This window comes from Aricia agestis, chromosome 2 (assembly GCF_905147365.1).
Source record: "Aricia agestis chromosome 2, ilAriAges1.1, whole genome shotgun sequence".
In the NCBI taxonomy this organism is placed as follows: domain Eukaryota; kingdom Metazoa; phylum Arthropoda; class Insecta; order Lepidoptera; family Lycaenidae; genus Aricia; species Aricia agestis.
The window spans coordinates 9935590-9963211 of NC_056407.1; the positions used below are offsets into that span (position 1 = coordinate 9935590).

The 27622-nt window shown below is 34.0% G+C and overlaps 1 protein-coding gene across 1 annotated transcript in view; it reads left to right on the forward strand.

Annotated features, from left to right (window-relative positions):
* The first annotated feature begins 2018 nt into the window (after positions 1 to 2018).
* The window catches only part of LOC121735354, a 42624-nt gene continuing 17020 nt past the window's right edge, over positions 2019 to 27622 (forward strand). The window contains exons 1-3 of the mRNA XM_042126158.1: positions 2019 to 2035; positions 2116 to 2221; positions 22773 to 22917. Coding sequence (XP_041982092.1) covers positions 2201 to 2221; positions 22773 to 22917 — 166 coding nt within the window. The 5' untranslated portion in view covers positions 2019 to 2035; positions 2116 to 2200. The remainder of the gene's footprint in view (positions 2036 to 2115; positions 2222 to 22772; positions 22918 to 27622) is intronic.

The following is a 27622-nucleotide window of genomic DNA, read 5'->3' on the forward strand; positions in this document are numbered from 1 at the left end:
TTTATGCAAAAAAAAAAAAAAATTTCAAATTGTTACTTACCTATCTTCTAACATGAAATAATATGTATTAAGAGGATACACCAGGGGCTAAAGAAATGAAAAAAGTACGTGTAATATCTATAGCTGTCTCCCTTACCTCAAGCCTATACCGCAGAACGCGATAGAGACAACTGCAGAAAATCAACGATTCGTTGTCCCCTGATTCCTTCTCCAAAACTTAACCGATTTAAGTACTTTTTTCATTAAAGATTAAAGAAAGGCTTGAGCTGTGTTCCTATGTTTTGTTTTTTTTTTATAATCTAGCCAAATCTGTTTTCTGGATGTTTGAACACAGCGGAAAATCTGGCCATTTTTTTGGGTTTTTGAACGTTCATATCTTATTTAATAATTAAATTATTAAAAAAAAGAAAACACAAGACATTGTATTAGTGACCGTAGATATTCAGAAAAAAATTATAACTCTACTAGCATTATCCAGGGAGGAAACTGGGGACAACGTTTGTATGGAAAAAAGGGCGGTGTGGACTCCTCTTAAATACTATACAGGGTGTGTCGTGATCACTCTCACCTTCCGCAGCCCGGAAGCGGCGCGGCGTGGGTTCAAAATACACGGCCTTAAAAATTCACGCGCGAATGACCGATTGAACTCAAAGAATTCATGAAGTGAATTTTGAGTATTTTGGAATTCATTGAGCAATGTCAATGACTTGAAAAGGAAAAACGCGTAGAAAAATTTGTAATAATGCTAATAAGTTAATGTTTATTGTTGTGTAATTATATTTTTTTCACATGAAAACAATTTATTTCGAGATTATCTGCGAAAATCTGGTGAGTTTTCTCTTCCTGCCGAAGACTTACATCCGGCTTGGAGTATTAACATAATATAAATACGGATATACTATATGAGCGTATTCAATTTCATTGTAATATGAAAATAATCTTTCGTTAACGAGGTCGAATAAAACAGGAAGTAGGTTTCTGTTCTTAAAATATTATAATATTATGTTAATGCACCTTAGGTTGTAAGTCGTTAAATGCCTAAATATACTAAGATTTTTCCTGGTGAAGTCATCAGGTAAAAACAAAAAAACTAGAATGTAGCATACATTCTTTTTACTCGCCTAATTAATGTACTAAGATAAAGCTAAGCAAAGGGGTTTTATTTTCGTATTCGAAAAGATTAAAAATGGTTTAATACCTATCGATCGATCGATTATACGTATGGAATTATGAATATTGGTTTTTGTACATTATGTATCGTAATATAGTAAATACTGTACATTGACTTGGTAGTCGGTAATGAGAGTAAAGAAAGAGAGAATAAATAAATTGTACCCAAGTGTGTGCGCATTACACGATGTATTGCGCACACACTTGGGTACAATTTAATAACTTCTGCGTTGCTATTCTATTTTTCAATGAAACCAACCACCATCACCAAAACCGGCGTGGGAGGCATTACGTCTTATACTTAACAGAAGATTTAACTGATTTAAAAAAGCTCCAAAACTATATATATACTGATTTTAATGCCATTTTTATTTTTTTGCACAGAACACTGATGTTTTTATGAGATGTTGGTAGGCCTCGTCAGTGATCGCCCATCGTTTATTTTAAACTTAAGCGCATCACACACGGTGACGAGATACCTAATTTGATATTAAGAACATTCTATCTTAAGATATTGTTATTGAATTGAAGATTTGGATACTATGATTTGATGATTATGTAAAAGAGGAAGCTCTTCAGGTTTAGGAAAAAGTTTGTCATATATTTTAAAGTGAATAAAATTTAAACTGAAACATTTCAACTACAATATAAAATAGTACCATCGAGAACGATGATTAGAATAATGACGAGAAGAAATTACTGCATAATCAATACCTAATAAATCACGAGAGTAATTAAGAAAAAAAGAGTAAATAAACGCGAAAAAGTTGATCCAGCAAGGTGGAGGTCGCTCGGTCCTATATAACAAGATCACACGGCTGAAGCGCCAACAGATACGATAACGCCGCCACCAACACTACAATAAGTACGTAAAAATGGTCTAAATACGCCCCTGAGAGTAGGCAAGGTCACCACGTGCGTGTACCACCACCGTTTCATTTGCAGTTCCAGTCAGTGGCGCAGTCTACGCAGTGCGCGCGCGTCAGTGTGTCCCCTACCTACCTGTACCTGTGACAGTGAATACGCCATCATGAACAAACACATCGCAATCGTAAGTGTGAACACGCCTTTAGTGAATAGTTGTAGATGATAGGTTACAATGAAAATCATTCGTTATCGATTTTCTAATTTTTCAGTTATAAAATAAATATATAACAAGAACAACTTAAATTAAGTTAATTAAAAAGTTTAGTTAAATTAGGAAGTGCTTAATTAAGAGTGCAAATAATAAGTTATTAATCTGAAAAACTTCGCCGCTTAAAAATGTAGAGCAAAAAATATTGTTTGAAAATTTTCCGGTATCAATTTTTTTCGGTTTCTTAGTCAAAAAAACTTTGAATTTATCTAGGTATACATTGTTTTATAAAGACTCTACTATGTGCAAACCGTATTAAAATAAAATTACATTAAGTATAGCAATATTAATTAACGTTTACATCAACATTATTATTTTATACATTTATACATTTTTTATACATATAAATAAAATTGGAGTGTCTGTTTGTAATATTAAAATAACCGTTTTTACTACATGCATATAAATATTTAAATGGTACTTACACCAAAATAACAATTTTTAGAATTTTTGTCTGTCTGTATGCTGGACCGATTTTGACGGGACTTTTATTGGCAGATAGCTGATGTAATATGGAGTAACTTAGGCTACTTTTTAACCGACTTCCAAAAAGGAGGAGGATATATTTTTACTTTTTATTTTTTACCTATGTTTTTTACATTTTGTTGACGCGGACGAAGTCGCGGGTAACAGCTAGTTATAACTAAAACCTAACATAACTGTAAGAATTAAGTCTAACATAGTCTCCTACTAATGCTTATTCTGCAAACATATTTTCATTAGAAATCTTCAAATCTTTTCTTTTATCAAACAATCGAAAACATTTGCGAAGCCTTCAAACTTTTTAAATCCAAATCCGATAGACCCTTTCTAACAACAAACTCCACGGATTAAAATATTTTCTACATGAGTTGACTCGGAGTTCGTTTTATACAAAAATATTTGTAGAAAGGATCAAAGTCAAGGTGAACAAACTAAATTATTGTAAAGACGCAGACAATTCATTGATTAAACGCACTTGACAAAAAGTTTATATTTATAACTACAAAGACGTCTGGTAGCAATTTAGTTTACGAGGAAACTAACATTAAACAAATTATTATTATTCATGGATTAAATGATTATCACATCACACATAAATAACTATAAAATAAAACCAAAGAAATTTGATAAAAATCAAGGAATGAAAGGTAGAGTCTTTTTATTTATCACGTTTCTATCGCATTCCTTGCTAATGGGCAAAATAATCCGGAATCTTTGGGACTTAAGCCAGCAAGCAGAGGCTCCGTTACACAATATTTGTATATAATCTAAATGTACTGTGAAGCTAGCCAGTGTAATATACGCACTATGGGAGTGTATCTTAGTGTCTAGACTCTAAACACACTAACGCCTCCGTGGTCTAGTGGTATGGAGCGCGGCTCTTGACTCGGAGGTCATGGGTTCGATTCCCGCGTTGGAAACATGTTATTTCCAAGTTTGGTTAGGACAATTCAGGCTGATCACCTAATTGTCTGACAAGTAAGATGATCCATGCGTCGTCGGATGGGCATGTAAAAAGTCGGTCCTGCGCCTGATCTCTCGCCGGTCGTGTCGGTCTTCCGTCCCACTGGGTTATGAGAGTAAAGGAATAAAGAGTGCTCTTGTGAACTGCGCATACACTTGGGCACTATAAAATTACTCCCGCGTAGCTGGCCTGGTTTCAATGAAACCGGCCACCGTCACCGAAACCGGTGTGGGAGCTATTACACTAAGCCGAAGTTACGTGGCGTAAATTCCGCATGATTTCGCCTGCAATGTATTTTAAATTACCGATGACACACTATTCCGTCGCGTTCCGTCCGTATTTTGTATGCGTTTGACATTGCGGACGTAATCGTGCGGAATTTACGCCGCGTAACTTCGGCCTAGTGTGTTTAGTTAGATACTAAGGGATACTCTTTATCTTAATTATTGCATTGAATAGAAATAAGACAAGATACTGGGCCATGGTGTAATGATAATATGCATTTGGAACAGCAGTTTGAAAGACTTCCAAATGTAATGCAATTCAAACGGAAGAACTTATAAATATATTTTTTGAGTTTTGACCTACCATTATTATATTAGGTTGAATGGACGTAACATCCACCCACCAAGATTTTGTTACGATTTAATCAACAAATTGTAGCTTATTAATTAGATTCTCTGCGAAATCATGTCAATTGGAGCGTTTATTATAGTCATAGTAAAAATATTATGTCATATTCAATAATAAAATGGAAAGTCCGGGATGAAACTGCACAATGATATTTGTGTATCGCGGTTACATCTTCACGCTGTATTACCTAACTTTTATAGCGTTTACAGTTAAATCTAACTGGTAGTTTGTTATGAAATTACTATTAATAAATAAACTATTTTTTGTTTTCTCATGTATGTATATAAAATGTGATTTGCTTTATAATATTGTAAAGTGTTAGGTGTAACAAGAAATTAATCATAACATCACAATTATTGTTACTAAGTGCTGCGTTGTAAAGGGCAGTTTAATTGTTACTTAAAGTTCTACGTTTATAAATATTTCTATCGTAATATTATTGTGGTAAAAATAAAAAATCAATTTTCATTTTTTTTCGTGCCTTTTCCCGCGTTGTATTAGTATTTTTTAAAATGTTTTTATTACTTGATGTCTGCAATAGGAAAAAAAACGTTTAGCCTGTGTGTTAAACTATTAGCCAGTTTCGTTTTAAGCACGCAAATCGCAATTAGTTTTAATTGTACACTTTTTTAATTAGGTCAAATCGAAGTGAAGGACATTTTTGTAATGATCAGTCGCAATATTAGGCCAATATATTACCTACGCAATGGCTCACTTGTGGTTGAAATTTGACTAACTCTGCGGATTCCATATTAATATCACCCTCAAAATATATACTATGTGCCGGTATATTACACGTGGTAGAGCATATTATCTTTAAAAAGTTAAATAGTTTTTTTTACGTACAAGAACAAGTAGGTTGTAGATAACAACTAAAATGGGCACAGTAGTCGTGCAACGTGTGTACATTTTTTTTTATGAGGCAGCGTTCTAAACATCTAAGACAAAATCTTAAATAACATCCTGTAGTTACTTCTCTACCTGTGCTATAATTGAAATCGTAAAAAATAATTAAGTTTGGCGTTAGATTGTAATCAAACAATGCGTACAGCACAATACATTTATGCCTTTACACGTAAATTGCTTTGTAAACAAAAAACGTCGTACAAAGTACGTTTGACCATGTCAAGGCTGGCCTGAGGCCGCACAGCCACTAATAATAATGATGTTAGTGACCTACTATATGGAAATTATAGACACGTTCGACGAACAATATTTTACCCACCGCTCATATATAGTTGAGGCCATCTTCCATGGAATTACCTTAAAAATTGCGCGGTTATCGAGGAATATTACGAAATAACATTTCGAATAATATTAATAAAGAATATTATGAAATACAAGTCATCATGACGTCTTTCTTCCTATCCTAATCAATTGCTATTAAAATACTCGTACTATACTAAATACTCCATGTATTGCCCATTAGTAGTGTATAACAAACTAATTTAAAACATCTTATAACATGATTCACTACACTGCAAACCTCAATGCGTTATTACTAAATTGGTTGACTCAATAGCCAGTATTACCAAAATCGGTCAACTGAAAACAGACTGCTACTTAACAAGACATTCAAATATTTACAACTCCTGCGCCTTACGTAAATGCGTTTCCTGGTCAATAAATTATGGTATTTAGCCATTCCGACAATTAATCACCAATGATTAGATTTACTATTATATATTCTGATACTATAGCAGCAGTACTCAACCTATTTTATTCGAGCCACAAACACGTTTTAATCATGGTGTCGCGGGTCGCAATTTTTAGGGGTTAAAAATTAACGTTGTTAAAAATTAGCTGCTTAATGGTAGATAATTTTTCATTCATGATTTTCACGACATATCAAACAAGTAGCTAGAATGTTTTTGTTAAGCACAACAAAATATTCAATTTCCCACTCTTCTGGAAACAATCTATGTTAAACTTAATAACTTCACGCGGGCTACTGACAAGATTCTGGCGGGCCGCAGGTTGAGAAAAGCTGCTGTAGTGTGTATAATATTATTATTTAGCCCGGCCGCACATTGTCCGAAATTTCTGATACGAAACAGTTGAACGTCCGCGCTGTCTCTTACATTTTGTACTGAGCCGAGTGAGCTCGAACTCGCCGGAAGGATATTTCGGACAGTGTGCGGGGTGGCGGTCCGGCGAAATTCAACTGTTTCTGATCAAAATTCGGACAATGTGCGGCCGGGCCTAAAGAGACTTAACAAAGGTTGATAAATTATAAAGGCCTATAAACTGTCAATCATAATCAGTTTAAATTCCTCAGTCAAGCCTATTTAGTGATAAATTTACCGAGTAACTATTATAAGTAATCTATGGTTTATAACACTGATTTCGGATATTTTCATAGAAATTAGTAAAAGTTAAAAAAGAACAGCTCAAAAACACATACTTAATGCAAATAAACATAACAAAATTAAATTCAGAGTAGGAAACAATAAAAGCCGTAAAAACGTAACCTCTACCTTTTGTTATCTTCCGATCTTTGCGGAATTGCTAGAATATCATTTTGGCCTTAAGACGTGTTATACATCTTCAATATTATTCATACTTAAATGTTTTGTTAATCGCTAAAAGATACGGTACTTAGAAATAAATATTATCATATAATGAAAATAATAGGAATTACGAAATTTAGTTTATTCATGATTATTCATGTTATAACAATTGATTTTTTGGTGACTGAAAACCAATAAGTAGCAAAAGTTAAAAAGTTGTAAAAAATATAAATATATTTTCTTACATAAATATTCTAAAAATTGTCTACAACATGAATTTTATGAAAGAAAGCATTATGTTCATGGAATATGAAATATTAATGAATAGTTTTATAAATATGGGAGCCCTAAATCGTAAGAAAAAATGTAAACCATTTACTCACTTCCGGCCCTTTACATACTGGTCACATATTGTTAAGGTTGTACGCGACCCTGCCCACGGCCTTCGCTTCACAGTTGAACGACCTATAATATTTAATCACATCCCAATAATATTTTTTCCCGCGACCTCCAATCGCTTCTGTTGGGCAAATCGCACTTTTTGCCGATAACCGTTGTCTAATAGACGATAAAATGAGATAATCGTTTTTTACGACCAAATTACTAATCGTTTTTGTTCATATTAATGTGCTTAAGAACAAGGATTTAGGTTTTTGTTTGATACATGCGAGGTATTTTTTTAGCTTTCGTGACTAATGTTGTACATTAAATTGATTTTAAGCTGTATTTAAGTATACTAATATTAAGCTATATAAAACCTGTAAATATAGTCTGTACCGCACAAAAAAGCTAATGAAAAAGTAATTACTATAAAAGCTTTCTTGCTCTACATAGAGGCCATAAATATATCATCCATAGAGCACAGAATCAAGAAATGGTTAACCATTTCTTGAGTTTTACTTAGTGACTAAGCAAATAAATCGATGACAGTCGATACTAAATTGTGTCATAAACTCATAACATACTCGTAGTTGTGTAATATCGAAATCTCATTCGTAAAACGCTAAAAATTGCTGTCGCATTTGTAGAAAGCGCACGAGTCCATATTATGTTTTTACAGTTATAGCTTGTGCCACTTAAAATTATACTAATAACTTAATTTAAAAATAACTACAAATTACTGTTAATTGTTAAAAATTATGAAATCAATTTCCACATACAATAGAACGTAATAACAGCTGAAACGAATGTAGAGTCTATAGTTTTAAAAGTTCATCTAAAAAAAATCTTTTGGTAATATTTAAACAAAATAAACATACTCTATCATAGAACTTCCTCCTTTTGGATTCTTTTAGACCTCGGTTAAAAAAGTGTAGAGTATTGATAATATATTAGATATTTTGTATTTAAGCAAATGAGTAATGACATAAGCGTCTAAGCCTTTTTTCCGTCGGTCAAGCAAGAGAATGTAACAGTCAGACTGTGAGTTATGTCCCAGGAGGCTGACAACAAACGAAAGGTTATCGATTGTTACTCACTCGACCTTTACATTGTCTAAAATAACAGCTCAATGGGAATTATCTTTTATCTCAATCGCAAAAATACGTGAAAATCCGACTGCAACTAAAATAAGACGTAATCACTGAGTTTAGTTTCATTAAATTTGGATTTAAAGAGAAAAAAGTCTAGCTACGTTCTCATTAGAACTTCTATAAGACAAGAAAAGTGATATCTAAAATATTATAAATGCGATAGTGTGTGTGCATGACTGCACCCTGACTGTACCGAGCTAGATACAATTTGGTAAAGAGATACTTTGAAAAACAGCAAAGATCATAGGATCGTTTTTGTTGCAGAAAAATGTAGATTTACCGCACGACAATAATTGAATTTCGGCTATTTGCAGGCATCATCTTTTTTCATAATAAAAACATTGTCCCTGCAATAAATTGATTGATATCTCAAAGAGCCATGACATGTGTATGGTGCGAATTAGTCACTGAGTGCTTTTCAATAAATTGACCATTGTTCGGCACACTTCCTCTCCTCAAATCTCGCACCGACCTCCCTCGTATAGAAGTCAAGGAGACGGTAATATGCATCGGTCCTATCGCTAATGAGCATTGGAACTGTGTTGGAACCTTGTCACCGTGAGAGCTACATTGTTGAGTCAGATCTGTATACAATATTGCATCAATTTTACGTGCCTATGTTGTCAAAGGAAATAAGTAGGTTAAATAATGCAGTACTTAAGGAAATAATAATATATTTTTAAAATAATAATTATATAGTTATATATTTTGTAGACCAATTCCTTTTTAGAGATTATTTAACTTTTATGTACCTAGTCTGTTAAAAAAGTGAAGAAATAAAAAAGTGGCAACAACGTAGTGTCATTCCTTTTTTTACCGACTTCCAAAAAGGAAGGTTATACGTTCGGCTGTATGTATCTTATTTTTTTTTTGTATGTTCAACGATAACTCAGCCGTTTGTGATCCGATTTTTAAAATTCTCTTTGTGTTGTATAGGGTTTAACTCGAATTTGGTAGCATGTTCACAAAAATGTCACCACCTTTGTCACCAGTCCCAAAAGCTTCAGATATTCTGACATTGACTGAACTCACTATAAAATTAGCTGGTACCGACTTCAAATAATAAAGACTGTAGTATGTACAGAAATAGTTGAGATTTAGACGAATTCTGAAAAAGGCACTATTATAGAGTAAGAGTTATTTAATACTTTTTAGTTCATATTATTATTGCTTTTACCTTGGAAGTCGGTTTTAATTATTTGTTAAAAATAATAATCTTAAATTGATTTCAAGGGATTTCTTCACTTTTTTCACAGACTATAATATAGGTATGCATTTATCCAATGTCCAGTATAATACCTATTTGATTATTCACATAACGATATGTTGCAATGTATCACGTGAAACGAATACAAAAGTGACCATAGGAAATTGTAATGGTAACTAGTAACTACTAAATAATATTGGTTCGCTATAAAATATAGACGGATTGGTATACCTTTACTATTTTCGCTTAGGAGAAAGGAAGCCTTCTAATTTTCCGAAATTACTAAGCAGAAGAATCAGCTCAATAAGCATCTTAACAGAATAGGTGTAGCTTAACGACTTGCAGATTCTGCGAGGAGGAGGATGAGACACCTATACACCTTCTCCTTGACTGTCCTGCTCTACTACAGAGCAGGAACAGGCACCTTGGTCGCTACGAATACTCATCCACAGAGGAAATTCGTGGCACTAACCCCACATCTTTCAATGAACATAAATTGAACCACATCGTTCAATTTATGAGCAACATTGGGTTGGGGACGGTACTATAATGCGAAGGAGTCACAATAGACCCTCAAAGGTCGCAGTAACATCAGGGCTACTTGACCTGCCTTCAGCAATAAAAAAAAAGCAGAAGAATTGCTGACAATCGACCTACAGCTGTTAAAAACAAAATTATCATGTAAATGTTTAGTACAAAATACGTACTAAGTATTTTCAGACTGTCAAATAAGCTTCAAAGTCTGTCTAGTCTAAAATGCAAGAGAAAATAAAAGAACAATGAATTTGCAATAAACTCAACTTCATAAAGGTTGAAATAACTGCGAGAACGTTAAAAATTAGGTGCAAGTATGCAAATAAAGCGTCGTAAACTTAACGAAATATTACAACTATTTTCAACTAAAAGTGACATTATGTTCAGAAATTTAATTACATGCAAATATACAGCTGTTTCAGAGCTATATTATATTTTACCGCCCATGAATTAAAGGTAGACTGAATAAAGGATGTTTTGTCTACTTGATAATAAAGTGTTAGTTTAGTTTAAGAGTTCACTTTCTAAAATTAATGTTTTTGAAGGAAACAGTTTTAAGAGAAGTAACCGAAGAGCGTCGTGAAAAAATTGTTGCGGTAAAGCCTTTCATAATAATATAATGATAATAATGAGGTAAGGTAACTCATAAGTCATATTATATTGTTTCAAATTATTCCCTAATAGAGAGGGAATCGAACCAGCGTCAGAGATCGCAGCTATCATCGAACCCCATATGGTCAGGCAGTATAAGGGCCTTTCAACACTACGTATTTTTGCGCGCTGACGACGCGCATTTTTGATGCGCTCGTCTTCTGCACGTTTTCATCACGTTTTTTCAGATGTAAAATACGTGTCGGTTTCCTTGCGTTTGTTGAGCGTTCAACTTGCGTTTGTATCGCTACAAACGAGCGTAAATAAACGTGGTGTGGAAGGGTCCTAAGTTAAGACTATCCTTCAATAAGGTCGGCGACCACCTTAATACTCAATAACAGCTAGAGACCATAAAACTTCAAATCCGTATACCAGCAGTTCGTGTACTAACAATCTATGTTCCAATTAGTATTCCGATGACTTGGAATTATAGCGAGGTTAAATTACTTAGTATAAATAACTCGCAAGGTGGAACCGTTTATTATTAATATATGTCACCAACAATAAATAGAGAATATTATTCATTACTGTCCTCATAGAATAATTTAGTAGTAATAGAAAATATTAATCAACATCGATCATCAAGAGAATTTAATTTAATCTCCTTCAAAAGATTTCAACTAACTACTTTGTTAAGTATATAAAATTATCTTGTCACAGTGATGAGAAATCTTCGTAAACTTTACGATTAGGTATATTTTGACAGGTATGATAGTAAGTTCTTCTTTTTTTGCCCCTAAAGACGGTGGTAAGCCATCCTACAACAGATTGACATCTGTCAGGGTCAGCTAGTGTAGTTTCCATATTAAATACCAAAATGCCATGTCTAAATCAAAAAGCAAGTAAAGTAACAACTCGACATGAAATCTTAATTCAATATAATAATATATAGAGAGCGATTATCGAATAACCAGTAAATATCGCGGAAGACGGAAGTTCACAGGTGGGACCGGTTCGGCGTGCGTGTGTGCGCACGCGCCAGACATACGTCGTTGGAGCAGACGTGCGATTTTGACCCGCGACTCGTGCGATATTATAGGCAGACAGGCCATAATATGGCGATGCATAAACACTCATGTTTTTTTTACCTCAATATAGTTAATATACTTATATAATCATAATTGTACATATTGGTACAATTATGATCCGTGGTCTAGTGGTACAGAGCACGGCTCTTGACTCGGAGGTCGTGGGTTCGATTCCCGCGTTGGAAATATCTTATTTCCAAGTTTGGTTAGGACAATGCAGGCTGATCACCTGATTGTCTGACAAGTCGGATGGGCATGTAAAAAGTCTGTCCTGCGCCTGATCTCTCGCCAGCCGTGTCGGTCTTCCGTCCCACTGGGTTATGAGAGTAAAGGAATAGAGAGTGCCCTTGTGTACTGCGCACACACTTGGGCACTATAAAATTACTCCTGCGTAGCTGGCCTGGTTTCAATGAAACTGGCCACCGTCACCGAAATCGGTGTGGGAGCTATTATGTACATATTAGTTATTTTATTTGGGGCGTAGTATTTTGCTCTATTTTTTATAAAGTTTGGACGATATAAAGTTTTATTTAGTACCAGACTTAAAATATGTGACTTCAAAACAATGCAGGTCTAAAAACCCTACTTATTGCATACTTGCCAAAGGATCCTTATCGGTTAATGGTTATTGCATAAGTAATAAGTATTTTATAACAGGCAAATATTTCGGCAAAGTCTGTGTTACATGACAAAATTGTGACTTTGCAGAATCACAATTTGAAAATCTACAGGAAAAAAATGATTTACCGTATAGGTACTCCATTAAACAGATAATAAAACACAATTATTCATATGAAATAATTCTAAGTATATTGAGCTATTCAAAGCTAACTTAATTTTCTATTAGACAATAGATGTACACAACATCAATTAACAGTCTTTTAATTTTGAGATAAATGTTAGCTTAATGGTATATTTCAATTAATACTTCCCACCTTATCTAATAAAACATAAAAATAATATGAATACATTAAAGCTATACATTATACAAGGCAAACAAGTTGGCTTTATTAATTACATGTAAATTTTACAAGCATTTGTGTTAATTCCCACATAACTTTGTAGATAAAAATATTTTACGTTTTATTAACTCAACTTTAACGATTTATTCATTGAAAGAAAGTGAAGAATGAATTAAATTATATATTTAAATGTTTAAATCATGTAACCGTAAATATTTGACATGGTGATTGAGCTTATAGCCCCGTCGCGTCGTGGCTATTGTCTAAGATACCTATTCTGTAAATCAGGTAAGCGACACTTACGTAACAATATCGCTCGTCTGCGCGTCCCGTCCATATGTTTGTCTAGCCCATTCATAGCGAATACCTCACCCAGCTATTTATGTAATACAATTAAGATAATCTAACCGCGCGGGCGGTGTGTCGGGAATGCGCTTCACTATAGCCTTGAATGCTTTGTTTTTCGTCGAAAGTGAAATTGCCGTAAATGTTACTCAGAAGTCTTGTGATGGTTACATAATTTACAGACATGGAAGTGTGGAAACATGTTTATATACAATATGAATCTAATCAAATGCACAAATAATGAAAAACCGTAGAATTTTCTCTAATCTAATTAATTTTTAAATTGATTTCAGTTTAGTTCATGATGTTCTGAGCAACTTTTAATAACAGTTTCACTCTCAGTTTTTCTAAGTACCAAAATGACAAGAAAAAAACCGCACTTAACACTACAACCACCTCTACATTTACTGATTGATTACATAGATAAATATTTTGAGTGCCAAATTTAGAGGTTACCATTCGGCCTTCAGCAAATATTGCTGGCGAATTTTATAATTGCCTGTAACTAGGTATAACTTGGATTGTGTAATAGTTGATGTGGTTTTAAATACGAGGCGTGGCGTTAGTCGCGTGGAAACAAAGTACTTAGGCTAACCTTCGTAATGTAGGTGACAACATTGCCTGATATGCTAAGTAGGCAATGGACAGTATGTACTGTCTAACCGTTATTAACTATCTAGAAAATGCCGGAAAATAGTTATCTTGAAGAAGCTGCAAGTGTTTAGTACATGCCTTTAGCGTTGCGCTTTCTCTTCAGACTTCCTAGTTTAAGGCAACGCAAACCAGACTCATTCTAAGTTATTTAATTGATGTAACATAAAAAATATTAAGTCTTACATTCGGAGTAAATTATAAGCCCTCCTCACGCAAAAAATACAAATGAACATGTTCGCACATGTATTACATGGTTGTTAGTAAGTAATTACTGACTGCAGACACGAATGTTTTAGTGTTCGAAGATTATAGTGTGTAGTTTAATATCTGATTAGCGATGAGGCTTTTTGGCTCAGGCTGCAAGTAGTATATAGCTACTTCTACGCTACATACTTGAGATGCCAAGGAATTTTGGATTTACCAGAAGTCAAACAATTGCGACAAACTGCTGCTGCTTTTTAATTTAAGAACGAGTCGTGTGGTTCGTCTGCCGAGTTATAGAGCAAGCACCATTTCTAGAGTCTACCTTAGATTGCCTGTTATGATATGTATGCATTGGAATTTGAGTCTGTAATTACAATTGTTATTCTCATTAAACGATAGCGTTTTGTAATTTAAATCTGGCAATACAATTGCTTCAAACATTGTTGCACAGATAATATAATAATATGCTTTTTACTATACGTTAATATGTAGAGTTTAGTTTTTACAAAGTTACTAGTAAACATCTTCCGTAGAAAGGCAGTGTTAATTATTTTTTACGTCATAATAAGCTATTTAACCTGCTATAAAATGTAGTCTCTTAGCTAGTCTATTTTTTAGGGTTCCGTACCCAAAGGGTAAAAACGGGACCCTATTACTGAGACTTCGAAGTCTGTCCGTCTGTCCGTTTGTCCGTCTGTCTCCAGGCTGTAACTCAAGAACGGTAACAGCTAGAGAGTTGAAATTTTCACAGATTATGTATTTCTGTTGCCGCTATAACAACAAACACTAAAAACCAAATGAATTAAATATTTAAGGGGGTCTCCCATACAACAAACGTAATTTTTCAAACATTTTTTGCCTGGTATCAATGATGACAACAGGTAGGCACTTGAAATTTTCACAAAAACCTTATTTATATTTGTACCTACTTTAATAATTATTAATAATATTTAAATAAAATAAATATTAAAGGGGGGCTCCCATACAAAAAACACAATTTTTGGCCTATTTATGCTCTATAACGGCACGGAACCCCTTGTGCGCGAGTCCGACTCACACTTGGCCGATTATTTATACCTTCAGAGAATTTTAATAATTTAAGAAATAACTTATTCGTCACGAGTAGCTCCATAGCTACAGAAACCTTATTATAAAACACACGGTCACAAATTAGTATACAGTAACTGTTGTGTTGTTTACCAAACATCCTTATTCCCTTATTCAGTTCGCGTCGCTGTCTCGTGCCTCTCTCGTATGCAACTTTAGTGTCGAAATACTTTCAGTGTTTTACACCCGCTATGTTCTACAAATAATTGCAATAAATTATTATCTTGCTACGGAAAGTTGTATCTTAAATAGCTTCGCAATCGCGAAAGGAATAGGCTGATTTTGTTTCGACATTGTCGGCTGTAGCTTTCGATAATAGCTTTGGGGTATAATAGTGCGCTTTAAATAAATCTACGTGATTGTTATATTTTCTGAATTATTTATTTTTGTATAATTTCTACTTTACGGTACAACTTACAGCTCATAGGCTTTGGCTCTATATTCTACAATCTACATTATTATACCTCGTAGACTTTGGCTCTACATTCTACAATCTACATTTTTTTTATGAAATATGGGGGCAAACGAGCAAACCTGATGGAAAGCAACTTCCGTCGCCCATGGACACTCGCAGCATCAGGAGAGCTGCAGGTGCGTTGCCGGCCTTTTAAGAGGTAATAGGGGAGTAGGGATGGAAAGGGAACGGAATAAGGGAGGGTAGGGAAGGGAATAGGGTAGGGGATTGGGCCTCCGGTAAACTCACTCACTCGGCGAAACACAGCGCAAGCGCTGTTTCACGCCGGTTTTCTGTGAGGACGTGGTATTTCTCCGGTCGAGCCGGCCCATTCGTGCCGAAGCATGGCTCTCCCACGTCAATTTATTATTTGGGAAGTGTCCTTTTTATAAAACTATTATCAAATAACTTTGCCTCTTACCTTGTTCATTAACAAGATATTCCGTAATTGTGGCATTGCTAATAACTTTTTACCTAGGCCTACTTGATACTTTTGTTGCACCGCGCGTGCACACTGCAGCCGTGTGCATTGTTACCTTAATGTTTCCGGTGTCAAGGGCACTCGATTTCTCGTTCCGAAATAATTGTATATGAATTCAAATAAGGAACACATATTTTTTTATTTTGTTCTTGAGTGCTAAAGACATCAACCTAATAACCATTATAATTAAAATGAGATAAGGCACGACTTTACATAAAAGCAATACAATACTTAATCTGACGCCGTTTTCAATTATTTCGCGCTGTGCTGTTACGGTGTGAACGGAACCCATAACAGCTGCGATGTTTTAGGCCTTTATTGTGGTAATAAATCATCTCACTGAACATTTTTACGTCACTGGCCTTTAGGCTGACCTTTAAATATCACTTAACCTGTAGTGTTATAGTATGATGCTCCAGTCTCTAGTCTCTACATCTAGGTCGTGTCCAGCTAAATGGATTTTCGTGACAAAATGGAAACAACACAAGATTAATTATTTTCTTTAAAATATGATTCTGAGTTGGTCGCCGAAGGTTTTGTTATTGCTGTATCTTTGTAACAGCGGTGCGGTTTTCCAATTACTTTAATCCGCTTTTCCTACCTCTTAGGATAATGATAGATCCTCACTAAAAATAGCTGGTCTTCTTTTTGTTTTTTATGAAATAAGGGGGCAAACGAGCAAACAGGTCACCTGATGAAAAGCAACTTCCGTCGCCCATGGACACTCGCAGCATCAGAAGAGCTGCAGGTGCGTTGCCGGCCTTTTAAGAGGGAATAGGGTAATAGGGGAGGGTAGGGAAGGGAATAGGGTAGGGGATTGGGCCTCCGGTAAACTCACTCACTAGGCGAAACACAGCGCAAGCGCTGTTTCACGCCGGTTTTCTGTGAGAGCGTGATATTTCTCCGGTCAAGCCGGCCCATTCGTGCCGAAGCATGGCTCTCCCACGTGTAATTCTTCGCCAAGTTATTACTTTATACTCCTGTTTTGAAGACTTACTGCCGTAGTTAGAGAATTGATATTCATCAACTAATTAATTGTAATTAGATGAATATTTTGACATAAGCCCCATACATTATCTGTCAAAGTCATCATTAAATGTCTCTGAGTGCGGAGGTAAGAGCTTCCCTCTGAAGAAGAACCAGTCTAGCAAAGTAACTAATTAGGCTTCCTGCACCTAGGTATATCCCTTTGTGTGCAGTCGGTTTGGCTCGCGCGTCTGCGGTTGCACCGCGGTATGGCGTCGACAGTGGACACGGTACGGTTCGGTTGCGTCGCTTCGGTTACGGGATTCGTGTGGCCGTCACAACGTATTGATTCGGTATAGTGCCTGTGGTGTACTCTGTAAAGTTAGATTCGACAGCTATAGGCCAAACCACTAGGATGGCCACATAACTTCTTATTATTAAATGACGAAATTGGCATTAGAAATTTTTATATTTTTCGAAATTGTTAGATTCATAATTTTAAATATGAAAAAACCATTAATCTACACAATCATAACTGATAGAAACTCGATAGAGAATGATAAAATTTTCGTTTAAAACGCACAACGACGTGTTTAAAACGCTATTATAAAACATAGAATATTACACTAAAATGGTCGTAGCGTACATTAATGTCGTATTTTTGCGACACTTAAGTTATCATAGAATCTTAATGTTTTATTTGTATGGTAAAGAGATGAAGTACGTGAATCGTGATACATTGCAGGGACTCAGATGTCCTTGCGGTTGCGGACGCAACTGTGCGTTTAATACGGCATTTATACGGCCATTGTAATCCGACTGCATAAGATGGGTTATGTTTTTCGAATTTGTATATTTGTACACTTCTTCAGCTCACTCTATCTAGAATCTAAATTAAGCTCAAATAAAACATTTGTCCTATTTGAGCTCAATAGAAAATTATTTTAGTTTAAGACATAAACAAGTTTGATTATTTACTTTATAGGTTATTTTATACTACAAAGAAAGTTTAAAAAAATATATATCAACTAAAAGGTTACTGTACCAAAAATGTATGCAAATTAGCTATAAATATGGTCAGGAAACACCTGTAAGTTACTCATTCTAGTTCATAACCAAAACTTGCCAAACTGAATCGCAATAAATTCAGCATATGAAGTATTAATTGCGATGCGCAATATTCGCGTAAAAATTATACCGTTACATATTATTACTTATTTTTTGTAACTGAATGAAAGGCTACTTCCTCAGTTTTCATGGCGAGCGAGCTAAAACTAAATTAAACATTTTGTTATAATTAATGCTCTGTAAAAGTAAATCAAGTTTTAATTACTACTTCCGCAGCTATGCTCTTGGAAGCAATTCATTGTGAAATATTTTGAAATATATACCTTCGTTAGTTTTATTAGTATCAAACAACTAACCATATACTTTGTAGCTTCAAATGCTTTAAGCTATATTTATTTAAAGTTTTCTTTCTCTCCATAAAAACTGCCACAAGACTTACCTTACTAATAAATCTAATATTTTAGGCAGCGATTTTAGTTATTCGAGGTTCGTTGTATCCGTCATATTAATATGTGACTTTTCCAATGTGCTAGACAAATACAAGCCGACTATATAGCCTATGTATAGCTATTAATAGTATTGCTTATACTAAGAACTAACCTAGACAGTCTAGTGATAGTTGCAAACGAGCAAATACCTCGATACTAGAACAAGGCAACAGTTGCGACAATATCCGTACTATCTGTCGGCGCCCGAATTGATAACGAAACTGCTTTAATTTCTTCATTTGCAGTACAATGTATCGCATAATTGATCGTCTGCATCCCTGTTACAACACAACGGTTATGCCGTATTAATTTTCGTACATACATGCAGCGAATAATTGGGCGTGGCTGGTAATATATAACCAAAAAATATTAGATCTGATGATGCCCGTTATAACTCTGTTACGCCTAAAATTGTACATGGTGTGGGAACCGAACATTTTCCGGAATAAAAAAATATCATATTAAATCCTTTGGGACTGAAAATAATTTCTTACCAATTTTCAGCAAAATCGTTTCAGCGGTTTGGGCGTGAAGAGGGAACAAGCAGACTGATACACTTTAGCATTTATAATATTAGTTAGTAATGGATTTTGTAAATTCAAATACGTAATCAATGGCTTAAATAAAGTCTTTTCTAAAATAAATGAAATTTTTTGCTGTGATAATTAAAAGCATAAAAATTATGTTATGATTTAGTTATAATTATGTACAAGTTTAAAACGGAATTGTTTTCCTGTATGTAATTTGCATAAAATAGTACTAAAAACAATCTCATAATAAGGTAGATTATGCCTATTGTTATTGTTTAATATTTTATAACAATAACATTTTTTGTTTAATCGATGTGAATAAACATCTAAAGTAATCCATACTAGTTCATATTACCATCGAGGAAATTGATTCCTAGCCAGTTGACGGACCTACGTCACAGTATAGCAATATGACATATCCCTCGTCATGTGGTCGGCTTATGTCAATGGGCATTGTCCAAAAAAAATCACATGTACTTTTTATATTTTTTTTCGTTAAAATAGGGTATTTTAAGAATATAAATTAAATAATTTTGAAATTCATTGGCTAGTTTTTTCTCAATATTTTTTAAAGACCTCTGAGTATGTTTAAATTTCCTTTCAATCTTATTTATAATGGCTGGTTCGTCAAATGCAAAATCTCATTATGTGAAAGCTGATACGAGAAGCTTACCAAAAGTTCGAAACGTAATGCTGGTTGAATTTATTGCTAATTTAACGCCATTGAAGGTCAAACAAAGGTTAAACATATTTGTTCAAAAATATAAGTAACTAATGGGTATTTTTTTCGTTTATATACAGAAAAACGATCACTGACCTTATTCCTCGAAATGTTTTTGTAATGAGCAAAATTAAAAAAAAATGGACAATCCCCATTCAATGTTAGCTGTGATCGGTCGGGTGGGTTTGACATAACGCGACTAAATTACTTAGGTCCGCCATCTGCCTAGGAATCAACTTCTCTGATAGTACCTAATATTATAAATACGGAAGCGTGTCTGTGTGTCTGTTACATCTTCGCACTAAGCCGCAAAACTGAATTATATAAAATTTTATATAGAGACACCTTTATTCCCGTGAAAGGACTAATCATAATAATATATTTTTTACGAGCCTGTGCTATCCCACTGCTGGGCAAAGGCCTCCCCCAAGGTCTTCCATCTATCTCGCTCCAACGCCACCGTAGGCCAGCCTGGCTTGTAAGCATCCGGTTCATCTCACCATCTTTTTCGATGCCAAAATATATTATGTATTTCATAGCGGAAAAATGTAGAGTTCTGAAAGTCCAGTGCGCATAGCATGCGCCAACGAGAAAATTTTGGCTACATGTTTTCTTGATGTTTGATGGTTTGTCTCTTCATCTCTATTGACCCTAACATGACATACGTTTTTTCTCGTGTAGATATACAACGTCAAAATTACCGAACCCTAACATGACAACACATTTTTATTGAGTTCGGTCGAGATTTTGACATTTATATGAGAAGAGTCCTACAACCCTAAATTATAAACAAGGAAGGGTTTGAATTGGAGCATTGATGAAACTACTATTAAATCAAAGCAACTCAAACTTCGATAGATATCTCTACGACTGTGAGAAATGAGGCTTAGGAAATATGCAATTACAACAGTTTACTTATCTCGCGGATAAATATTGAGACTGGAATAAATATCTGTTTTACAAATAATAATATACAGTAGTTTATGACAACAGATAATAAGCCTTGAAGACTAAATAGATCCATTTCTGTGCCTTGAAGTAATAGTGTATGCTCTCTACTAAGGGCGATGGATTCTTATAACTCTACTTCTCTTACAGCTCATATGTTGGAGATTTTATTCGGAATTTCCCATTAACAATCTAAAAAAGAGGCTTCTCTGCGATTAATGCTCTAAGCTTTTTAAGAATTATACAATGTGAAGCCTTAAAGAGTATTCACTATTACTGAATATTATCATGACACTTTTTTTAGAAAAATATAAGGGTATAAGCCAATGAGTTTCTAAAATACTAGAGTAGCAATGTCTTACAAAAGATTCTCAGAAATGCGTAACCACTTTTTTGTTCAAAAGACAATGTCAAGTCATATATTCTTTATGTCATTATGTATGTGAGATATGCCTGCAGGCATCTTCGAAGTGGCAACGCGTTGCTACCGTAAACTTCCAATCTAGTTACGTTAGTAACATAGAATATCATTGGTATAAGCAAACGGGTCGCTTAGTCGAAAGCGACTACCGTAACATGACTGACTATAAATAAGTTTATCAAAACCAGGTAATTTACAAGAGAAGCGTTTTGCTATCGTGTTCTGCAATCGAGCTAACACAGGCAGCACCCAGAGGTCGCGGGTTCAAGACATACAACCTAACATTTGTTACAAGAATTCAGATTTTATCGGGGTATCTTATTATTTCGCTGACTTAGATTAATATGTTAACATATTTTTCATGTTAAATCACTTTGGGAGATTGATTGAGATTTATATCTGTGAAATTCTTTAGTAAATTATCTGAATATTACAATGAAAATAAGAACAGAAGCACGGACGTAAAAAAAGTAAACAGAAGATTATAATATTAAGAACCGTTAAAGTGAAATATTTCTAACATCAAATTAGAAGCTTTTTAAATTGACAGTAGAATTTGTCCTCCAATGCTTTTTCTATTTCATTAAATACTTATAATAATACCTATCAGAAAGCAAAAAAAAAAAAACAAAACACGTTTGTTGTATGGGAGCCCCCTTAAATATTTAATTTATTTTGTTTTTAGTATTTGTTGTTATAGCGGCAACAGATATACACAATCTGTAAAAATTTCAGAAGTCTAGCTTTAACCGTTCTTGTTACAGCCTGGAGACACACAGACAGACAGACGGACAGACATCGAGGTCTTAGTAATAGGGTCCCGTTTTTACCCTTTGGGTACGGAACCCTAAAAATCTACTACTACTGCTACTTTCACAGTTAACTCTATATTAAAAGGAACACCATAAAGTATTATCACTTAGTTTTGTTACACCTTGTATATGGAACAAGTAATTTTCTTATAGCTCCAAGCATGGAAAAGAAATCAAAACTTACGAGGTTGACGAATCGATCTCTATATGACGAAAGTACCTTGAACTTCAACTACAGTATAGGACCGTGACTAACACGAGTTCATGTGAGCCCGGTGGCTGAGGTCACATATCAAGTTCAGACAAACCTGACTCGTGTGCATTTGTTTGCGCAATTTCCTACATTCCTGGTCAATTCAACGCGGACTTGCTGAAGGCCGTATTTAACGACATTTAATTGACTCTGAATTAGAGTGCCGCTATATTTATTCTTAATTTATATTATAATATATCTTGTCTTTGAGCGGAGGCAAGTTACATACGTACACACTTATAATGCATTTATGATTTTAATAGGGACTAATCTCCGTATTTAGAGCCATAATTATTATGATTAACCTTCAATTAAATGAAGAGTTTGACAGATAATGTATAAGGTTTCTGTCAAATTTTAAAATTAATACTTACATTTAAGTAATAATAAATGTTCCACTCTGAAACACTGTATGTTTCCCGTTAATACTAAGTTTAAAAATCTAGACTTCTACGGTTGTCATCACTTTACGCAATCCATATTTTTCAAAGTTTCATCTGTATTGTTTCAGGCGTTAGTGGTGGTGTGCTATGCGGCGCTGACGTCGGCGCAGTTCGGCCACCTTGGCCTCGGTTACAATGACGCGTACTTCGGCTCCAACTTTGGCGGTCTACAGTCCCTATCGGGGGCTGTGAGAGACCCCAGAGCGAATACAGGTGTTTATTATTCGTCTTTTTACAATTGAGGACGTGAGTGGATGAATTCGATAACTAGTATTTTATAACGTATGTTCCCGTAAGGGAAACGACTCATTTACCCATAATTTCAAAAAACTTTGTAACTTATCTAGTTTATCAACTGGCTAATAATATATCTGGCCATACATAAAATGCACTTTCTTTTGATTTCAAATAATTTTTCTGGTCCTAAAGCCTTCGTTTATGCAAAAAGTGCCAATTTTCAAATTGTTAATTATCAACTTCAACCGCTCACGCCTTCAATTATATTATTCACTAGTCTGTCAGACATCCATCACATTGGGTTGAGAAAGTAAAGGTAGAGTCTTGTGAACTGTTCACTAGGGCACTATACATTTAAACCTGCGTAGCTAGCCTGGTTTCACCGAAACCAGTGTGGGAGGCATTATTATTTAATAAATAATATATTTTACTCTACGAATAATAAAAACTATTTATTATTCGTAGCTTTTACTCGATTCTATTATTTTGACACTATTAATGCAGCTTCGTGCCTTGTTAAATAACAAAATGTAGCTACAAAGTTGCAAGCAAAATTCTAATAAACACTCTTTTGTTAGAGTACCTAAGATAGAATAATTAAGTATAGTATAAAGTTAAGCTAGTTTTTTCTAATAGGCATAGCAAACAGTCGTTTCATTAGCATATATTTCTAGAATTAAAGTATTTAATACCATAGTTCTCTCAGTACTATATTGAGAGCTGGTATCACAGCTGTCCAATCATGTGCGGGTCATAATTTACATCTGGCATACAAGGAAGTGCACGTATAGCTTAATTGTTAGTGAGACAATGTGCTTGCGAAATTATAAGATTGCGCCAGCTGCTTTCATCATTACGTGTGGTCATTACATTGAGATGCTCAGTGGTTGGAATTATCTTTACTTGACTTAGCTGGGGGCGGAGGCCCTTGAACTCATGGGGACCTGGGCTTAAGCCCTAATAGCCATAATATGGTAGATCTGGCCCCGGTGATATTGGCGATAAAATTTAAAACTGGGCTTTATATTGCTTTTTAGGTGAGTGCTTGACTCACTCACTTTTTGTGAGCTTAAACTGTCAACATTACAAAGAAAAAGTTTGAGATGCTTTGCAAAATCATTGCATATAATATATATACGGCCAAAAACCCGTGATTGAAGAGGATAAGACTTGATTAATTGTCATAATATTTATTTAAAAATATTTAATTTAACTTAATAATTATCGCATAAGCCTAGATAAAAAAATGCAATATAATATTTCTTTCCTAAAATGCAAGTTACTTGCAGATTTCTTTAATTTACGTCTATGTTGATTAATAATAATCTAATAAGTAAGTATATAAAATTCTCGTGTCACAATGTTAGATAGCGTACTCCTCCGAAATGGCTTTACTGATTTTAACCAAATTTTATATGCATATTCAGTGGGTCTGAGAATCGGCTACTGGGTACTTTTTAAATCGATAAATTATTACAACTCGAGACTGACGGCGACCATTGTTTGTGCGACGGGATAGCGATGGACGTTGCAATGGTGACATACTTATTTAGACATGTCTTCAATAAAATAATACGAGCGAAATACTTTATATGGCAAAGAAACGTTTGCCGGGACAGCTAGTTTACTATCTAAATTTATTTAGATAGTTGATTATGTGGCAATGTTACTGTACCGAGATATTAGTCATTGGTAATAATTACAATCTGGATAGAATAATTACCTAATTGTCCAGTAGGCTCAGCTAATACTAGGTATTGTTGGCAAATCTGTTGTATAACCACGTGTTGCATAGTCACACTGAAACTAATCTGCAACATAAAAGGCAATGCTGACATAATATTACATACAGTTCTAAGTTCTAATCAATAAACAGATTGCTCATCTGATAAGTGACTGATAAGTAAAGTTTGAAAAAAAATTTTTTTTTCTTAATTTTTCAAAGAATCATAATATTAATACGCGAACGAAAAACTTTGTAACCCTTTTTACGAAAAATGGGGAAACGCAGGTGCATAAAATTTTGCACAGTTATAGTTCATATGGTGAAGGAGTGCATTGAACTAATATTATTTTGAAATTATGCTTTTATCATACATTTTTTTAACAAATAAAACATTACACACACTACAACACACACACATGAGAAATGACAGATTTTTGAGTGACAAGCCTATACATACGAATTATACTCTTTTATTTAGGGTTGAAGTCTGTTGACAACAAGTTGACAAATTGAAAATGGATTATAGTTTTTTTTTATTGAATTTATGATACTATTAGACAATGCTTACACGGCGAGTCTGAGATCAGCTAAGTCCCAAAGACAAGAGTTGAAAAAAATAAATGATAAAGTCAATATTTTTTACAAAATATAGGTAGTAGTCCTAATGTCGTTGAAACTAAGGTCGAATTTCGACCATTGGGTGATCTCTAGTTAGATTAAAAAAAAAACAAAAAAATAAAATAATAAGCAGTTTTATTTTAGCTATATTAAGCAGGTAGGAGATATTCAAAAGAAGAAGAAGAAGAAGAAGAAATCGTTTATTTGCTAAAATAAGGTACAATATTATGTTGTTAGTCGGGTAAAGAGTTCTCTTATTTTGCCTTTGAATGGGGCGTGCAAATTTTACAAGTCACTTACAACTAAATAATTAAGAGTTATAATTAGGTATACATTCCAATTCATTTTTTTTTTGTCTTCAATTATTATTTTCCTAATTTAATATCATACGTCTTAATAATATCATTAGTAACATCGTCAATTTGTCGTTATTCATAAAATAAACAATACAATTTTCAGTCAAGTAATAAAGTGGATTCATTAAATAATTTATTTCAATATGATTGTTAACTATAAATGCAAACTAATAATGCAAACTATAATAATTATACCTATATTATAATAATATAATGTTAAATTCACTGTCATTTAAATGTCAATAATAATAGTAATCATAATATTTAATAATAGTAGATGTCAATAAGTCCATTAATTAATTGTTTATTTCATTTTATTCCTTATAGAGGTATACCTAATAATTCATAATTTAACATTAATAATAATTATTGTAAGAAGTAAACTATATTAGTTATATTAATTTATGTCAATGTCGTTTAGATTATAATGCTAATTTCTTGTCGTTTAAATAGTCATTCACGTCATAATACATTTTAGATAGTAGCAATTTAAAAAGTTCAATTTTTAATTTTCTCAAAGATAGGTCCTTTAATATTTTTGGAAGTTTATTATATATTTTAACAGCAAAACAATAAGCATTTTTGCTGCAGATATTTAACCTTTGGTCAGGAATGCAGATTTTGTTATGGTGTCTGCAGCTTTTGGTTGCTGTTTCGGTTTTCTTTGCATAGAAATCGTCACAATATTTATGCACAAATGTACAGATTTCTAGTATGTAGAGACAGGGTAGGGGTAGAATAGAATGTCTTTTAAATAATGGCTTACAACTATCTAAGAAATGAGCTCCGCAGGCAGAACGAATACATTTTTTTTGTGTTCGAAAAGCGCGATCGAAGTCGGTAGAATTACCCCAAATTATTAGACCATAGCGTAAGACTGACGCGACGTAACCATGGTATGCTAAAATTGAAGCCTTTTCGGACACAGTATGTCTTACATTTCTTAGGACGTATACAAATTTCTCTAATTTAAGACATACTTTATCAATGTGATCTCTCCAAGTCAAGTGGCGATCAACAGTTATACCTAGGAATGGAGTGGATCTTACTTCCTCTATATTTTTATTATCGAGTGAAATGTTTAGATTGTTGTTTTTGGTGTTGTGAGATTGAAATTGAATTATTTTTGTTTTTGCAAGGTTTAGTGTTAGGTTTCTTGAATTTAGCCAGTTTATTATTCTTTTTAGTGTTATAATTATTTCAGCTTCATGTGTGTCTTTATTTTTATTTTGTATCAATATTGTAGTATCGCCTGCGAAAAGAATAGATTTATACATTATTATATCAGGAAAATCATTTATGTAACATAGAAATAATAGGGGTCCTAGTATTGAGCCTTGAGGTACACCATAAGAATTAAGAACATATGATGACTTGTAAGTAGCTCTATGTTTACCCTTGATTACACTCAATTGAACACATTGATACCTTTTGTTTAGATAGCTTCTGAACCAGTCGTTAGCTACGCCTCGAATTCCTTGCTTGTGCAATATGTCTAATAATACATCATGTGAGACAAAATCGAATGCCTTTGAGAGATCTAAAAAGACAGCAGTTACAGAATGCTTAGCATTAAGGCTCTCAGTGATGTATTTTATTAAATTAAAACATGCTAATGTCGTGGAGCTGTTTTTTTGAAAACCAAATTGTTCTGGCTTAAGAATTTTATTTGACTTGAGAAAGCTGTAAACCTTTTGAAACATTACCTGCTCAAATATTTTTGACAACACAGGGATTAGAGTTATAGGTCGAAAATTGTTCATGTCTGTTTTTTTTCCCTTTTTATAGACTGGTTTAACAATTGAAAATTTTAGTCTCGTCGGAAAAACGCCTTCACTTATTGAGAGGTTTATGATATGACTCAAGGGAATAGCGAGACTTTTATAACATTTTTTTAATATGCTAGTTTGGATTCCATCATATCCTACTGAGTTGGTGTTTTTAAGGCTTAATATAATTTTTTGTATATCGTTGGTAGTAA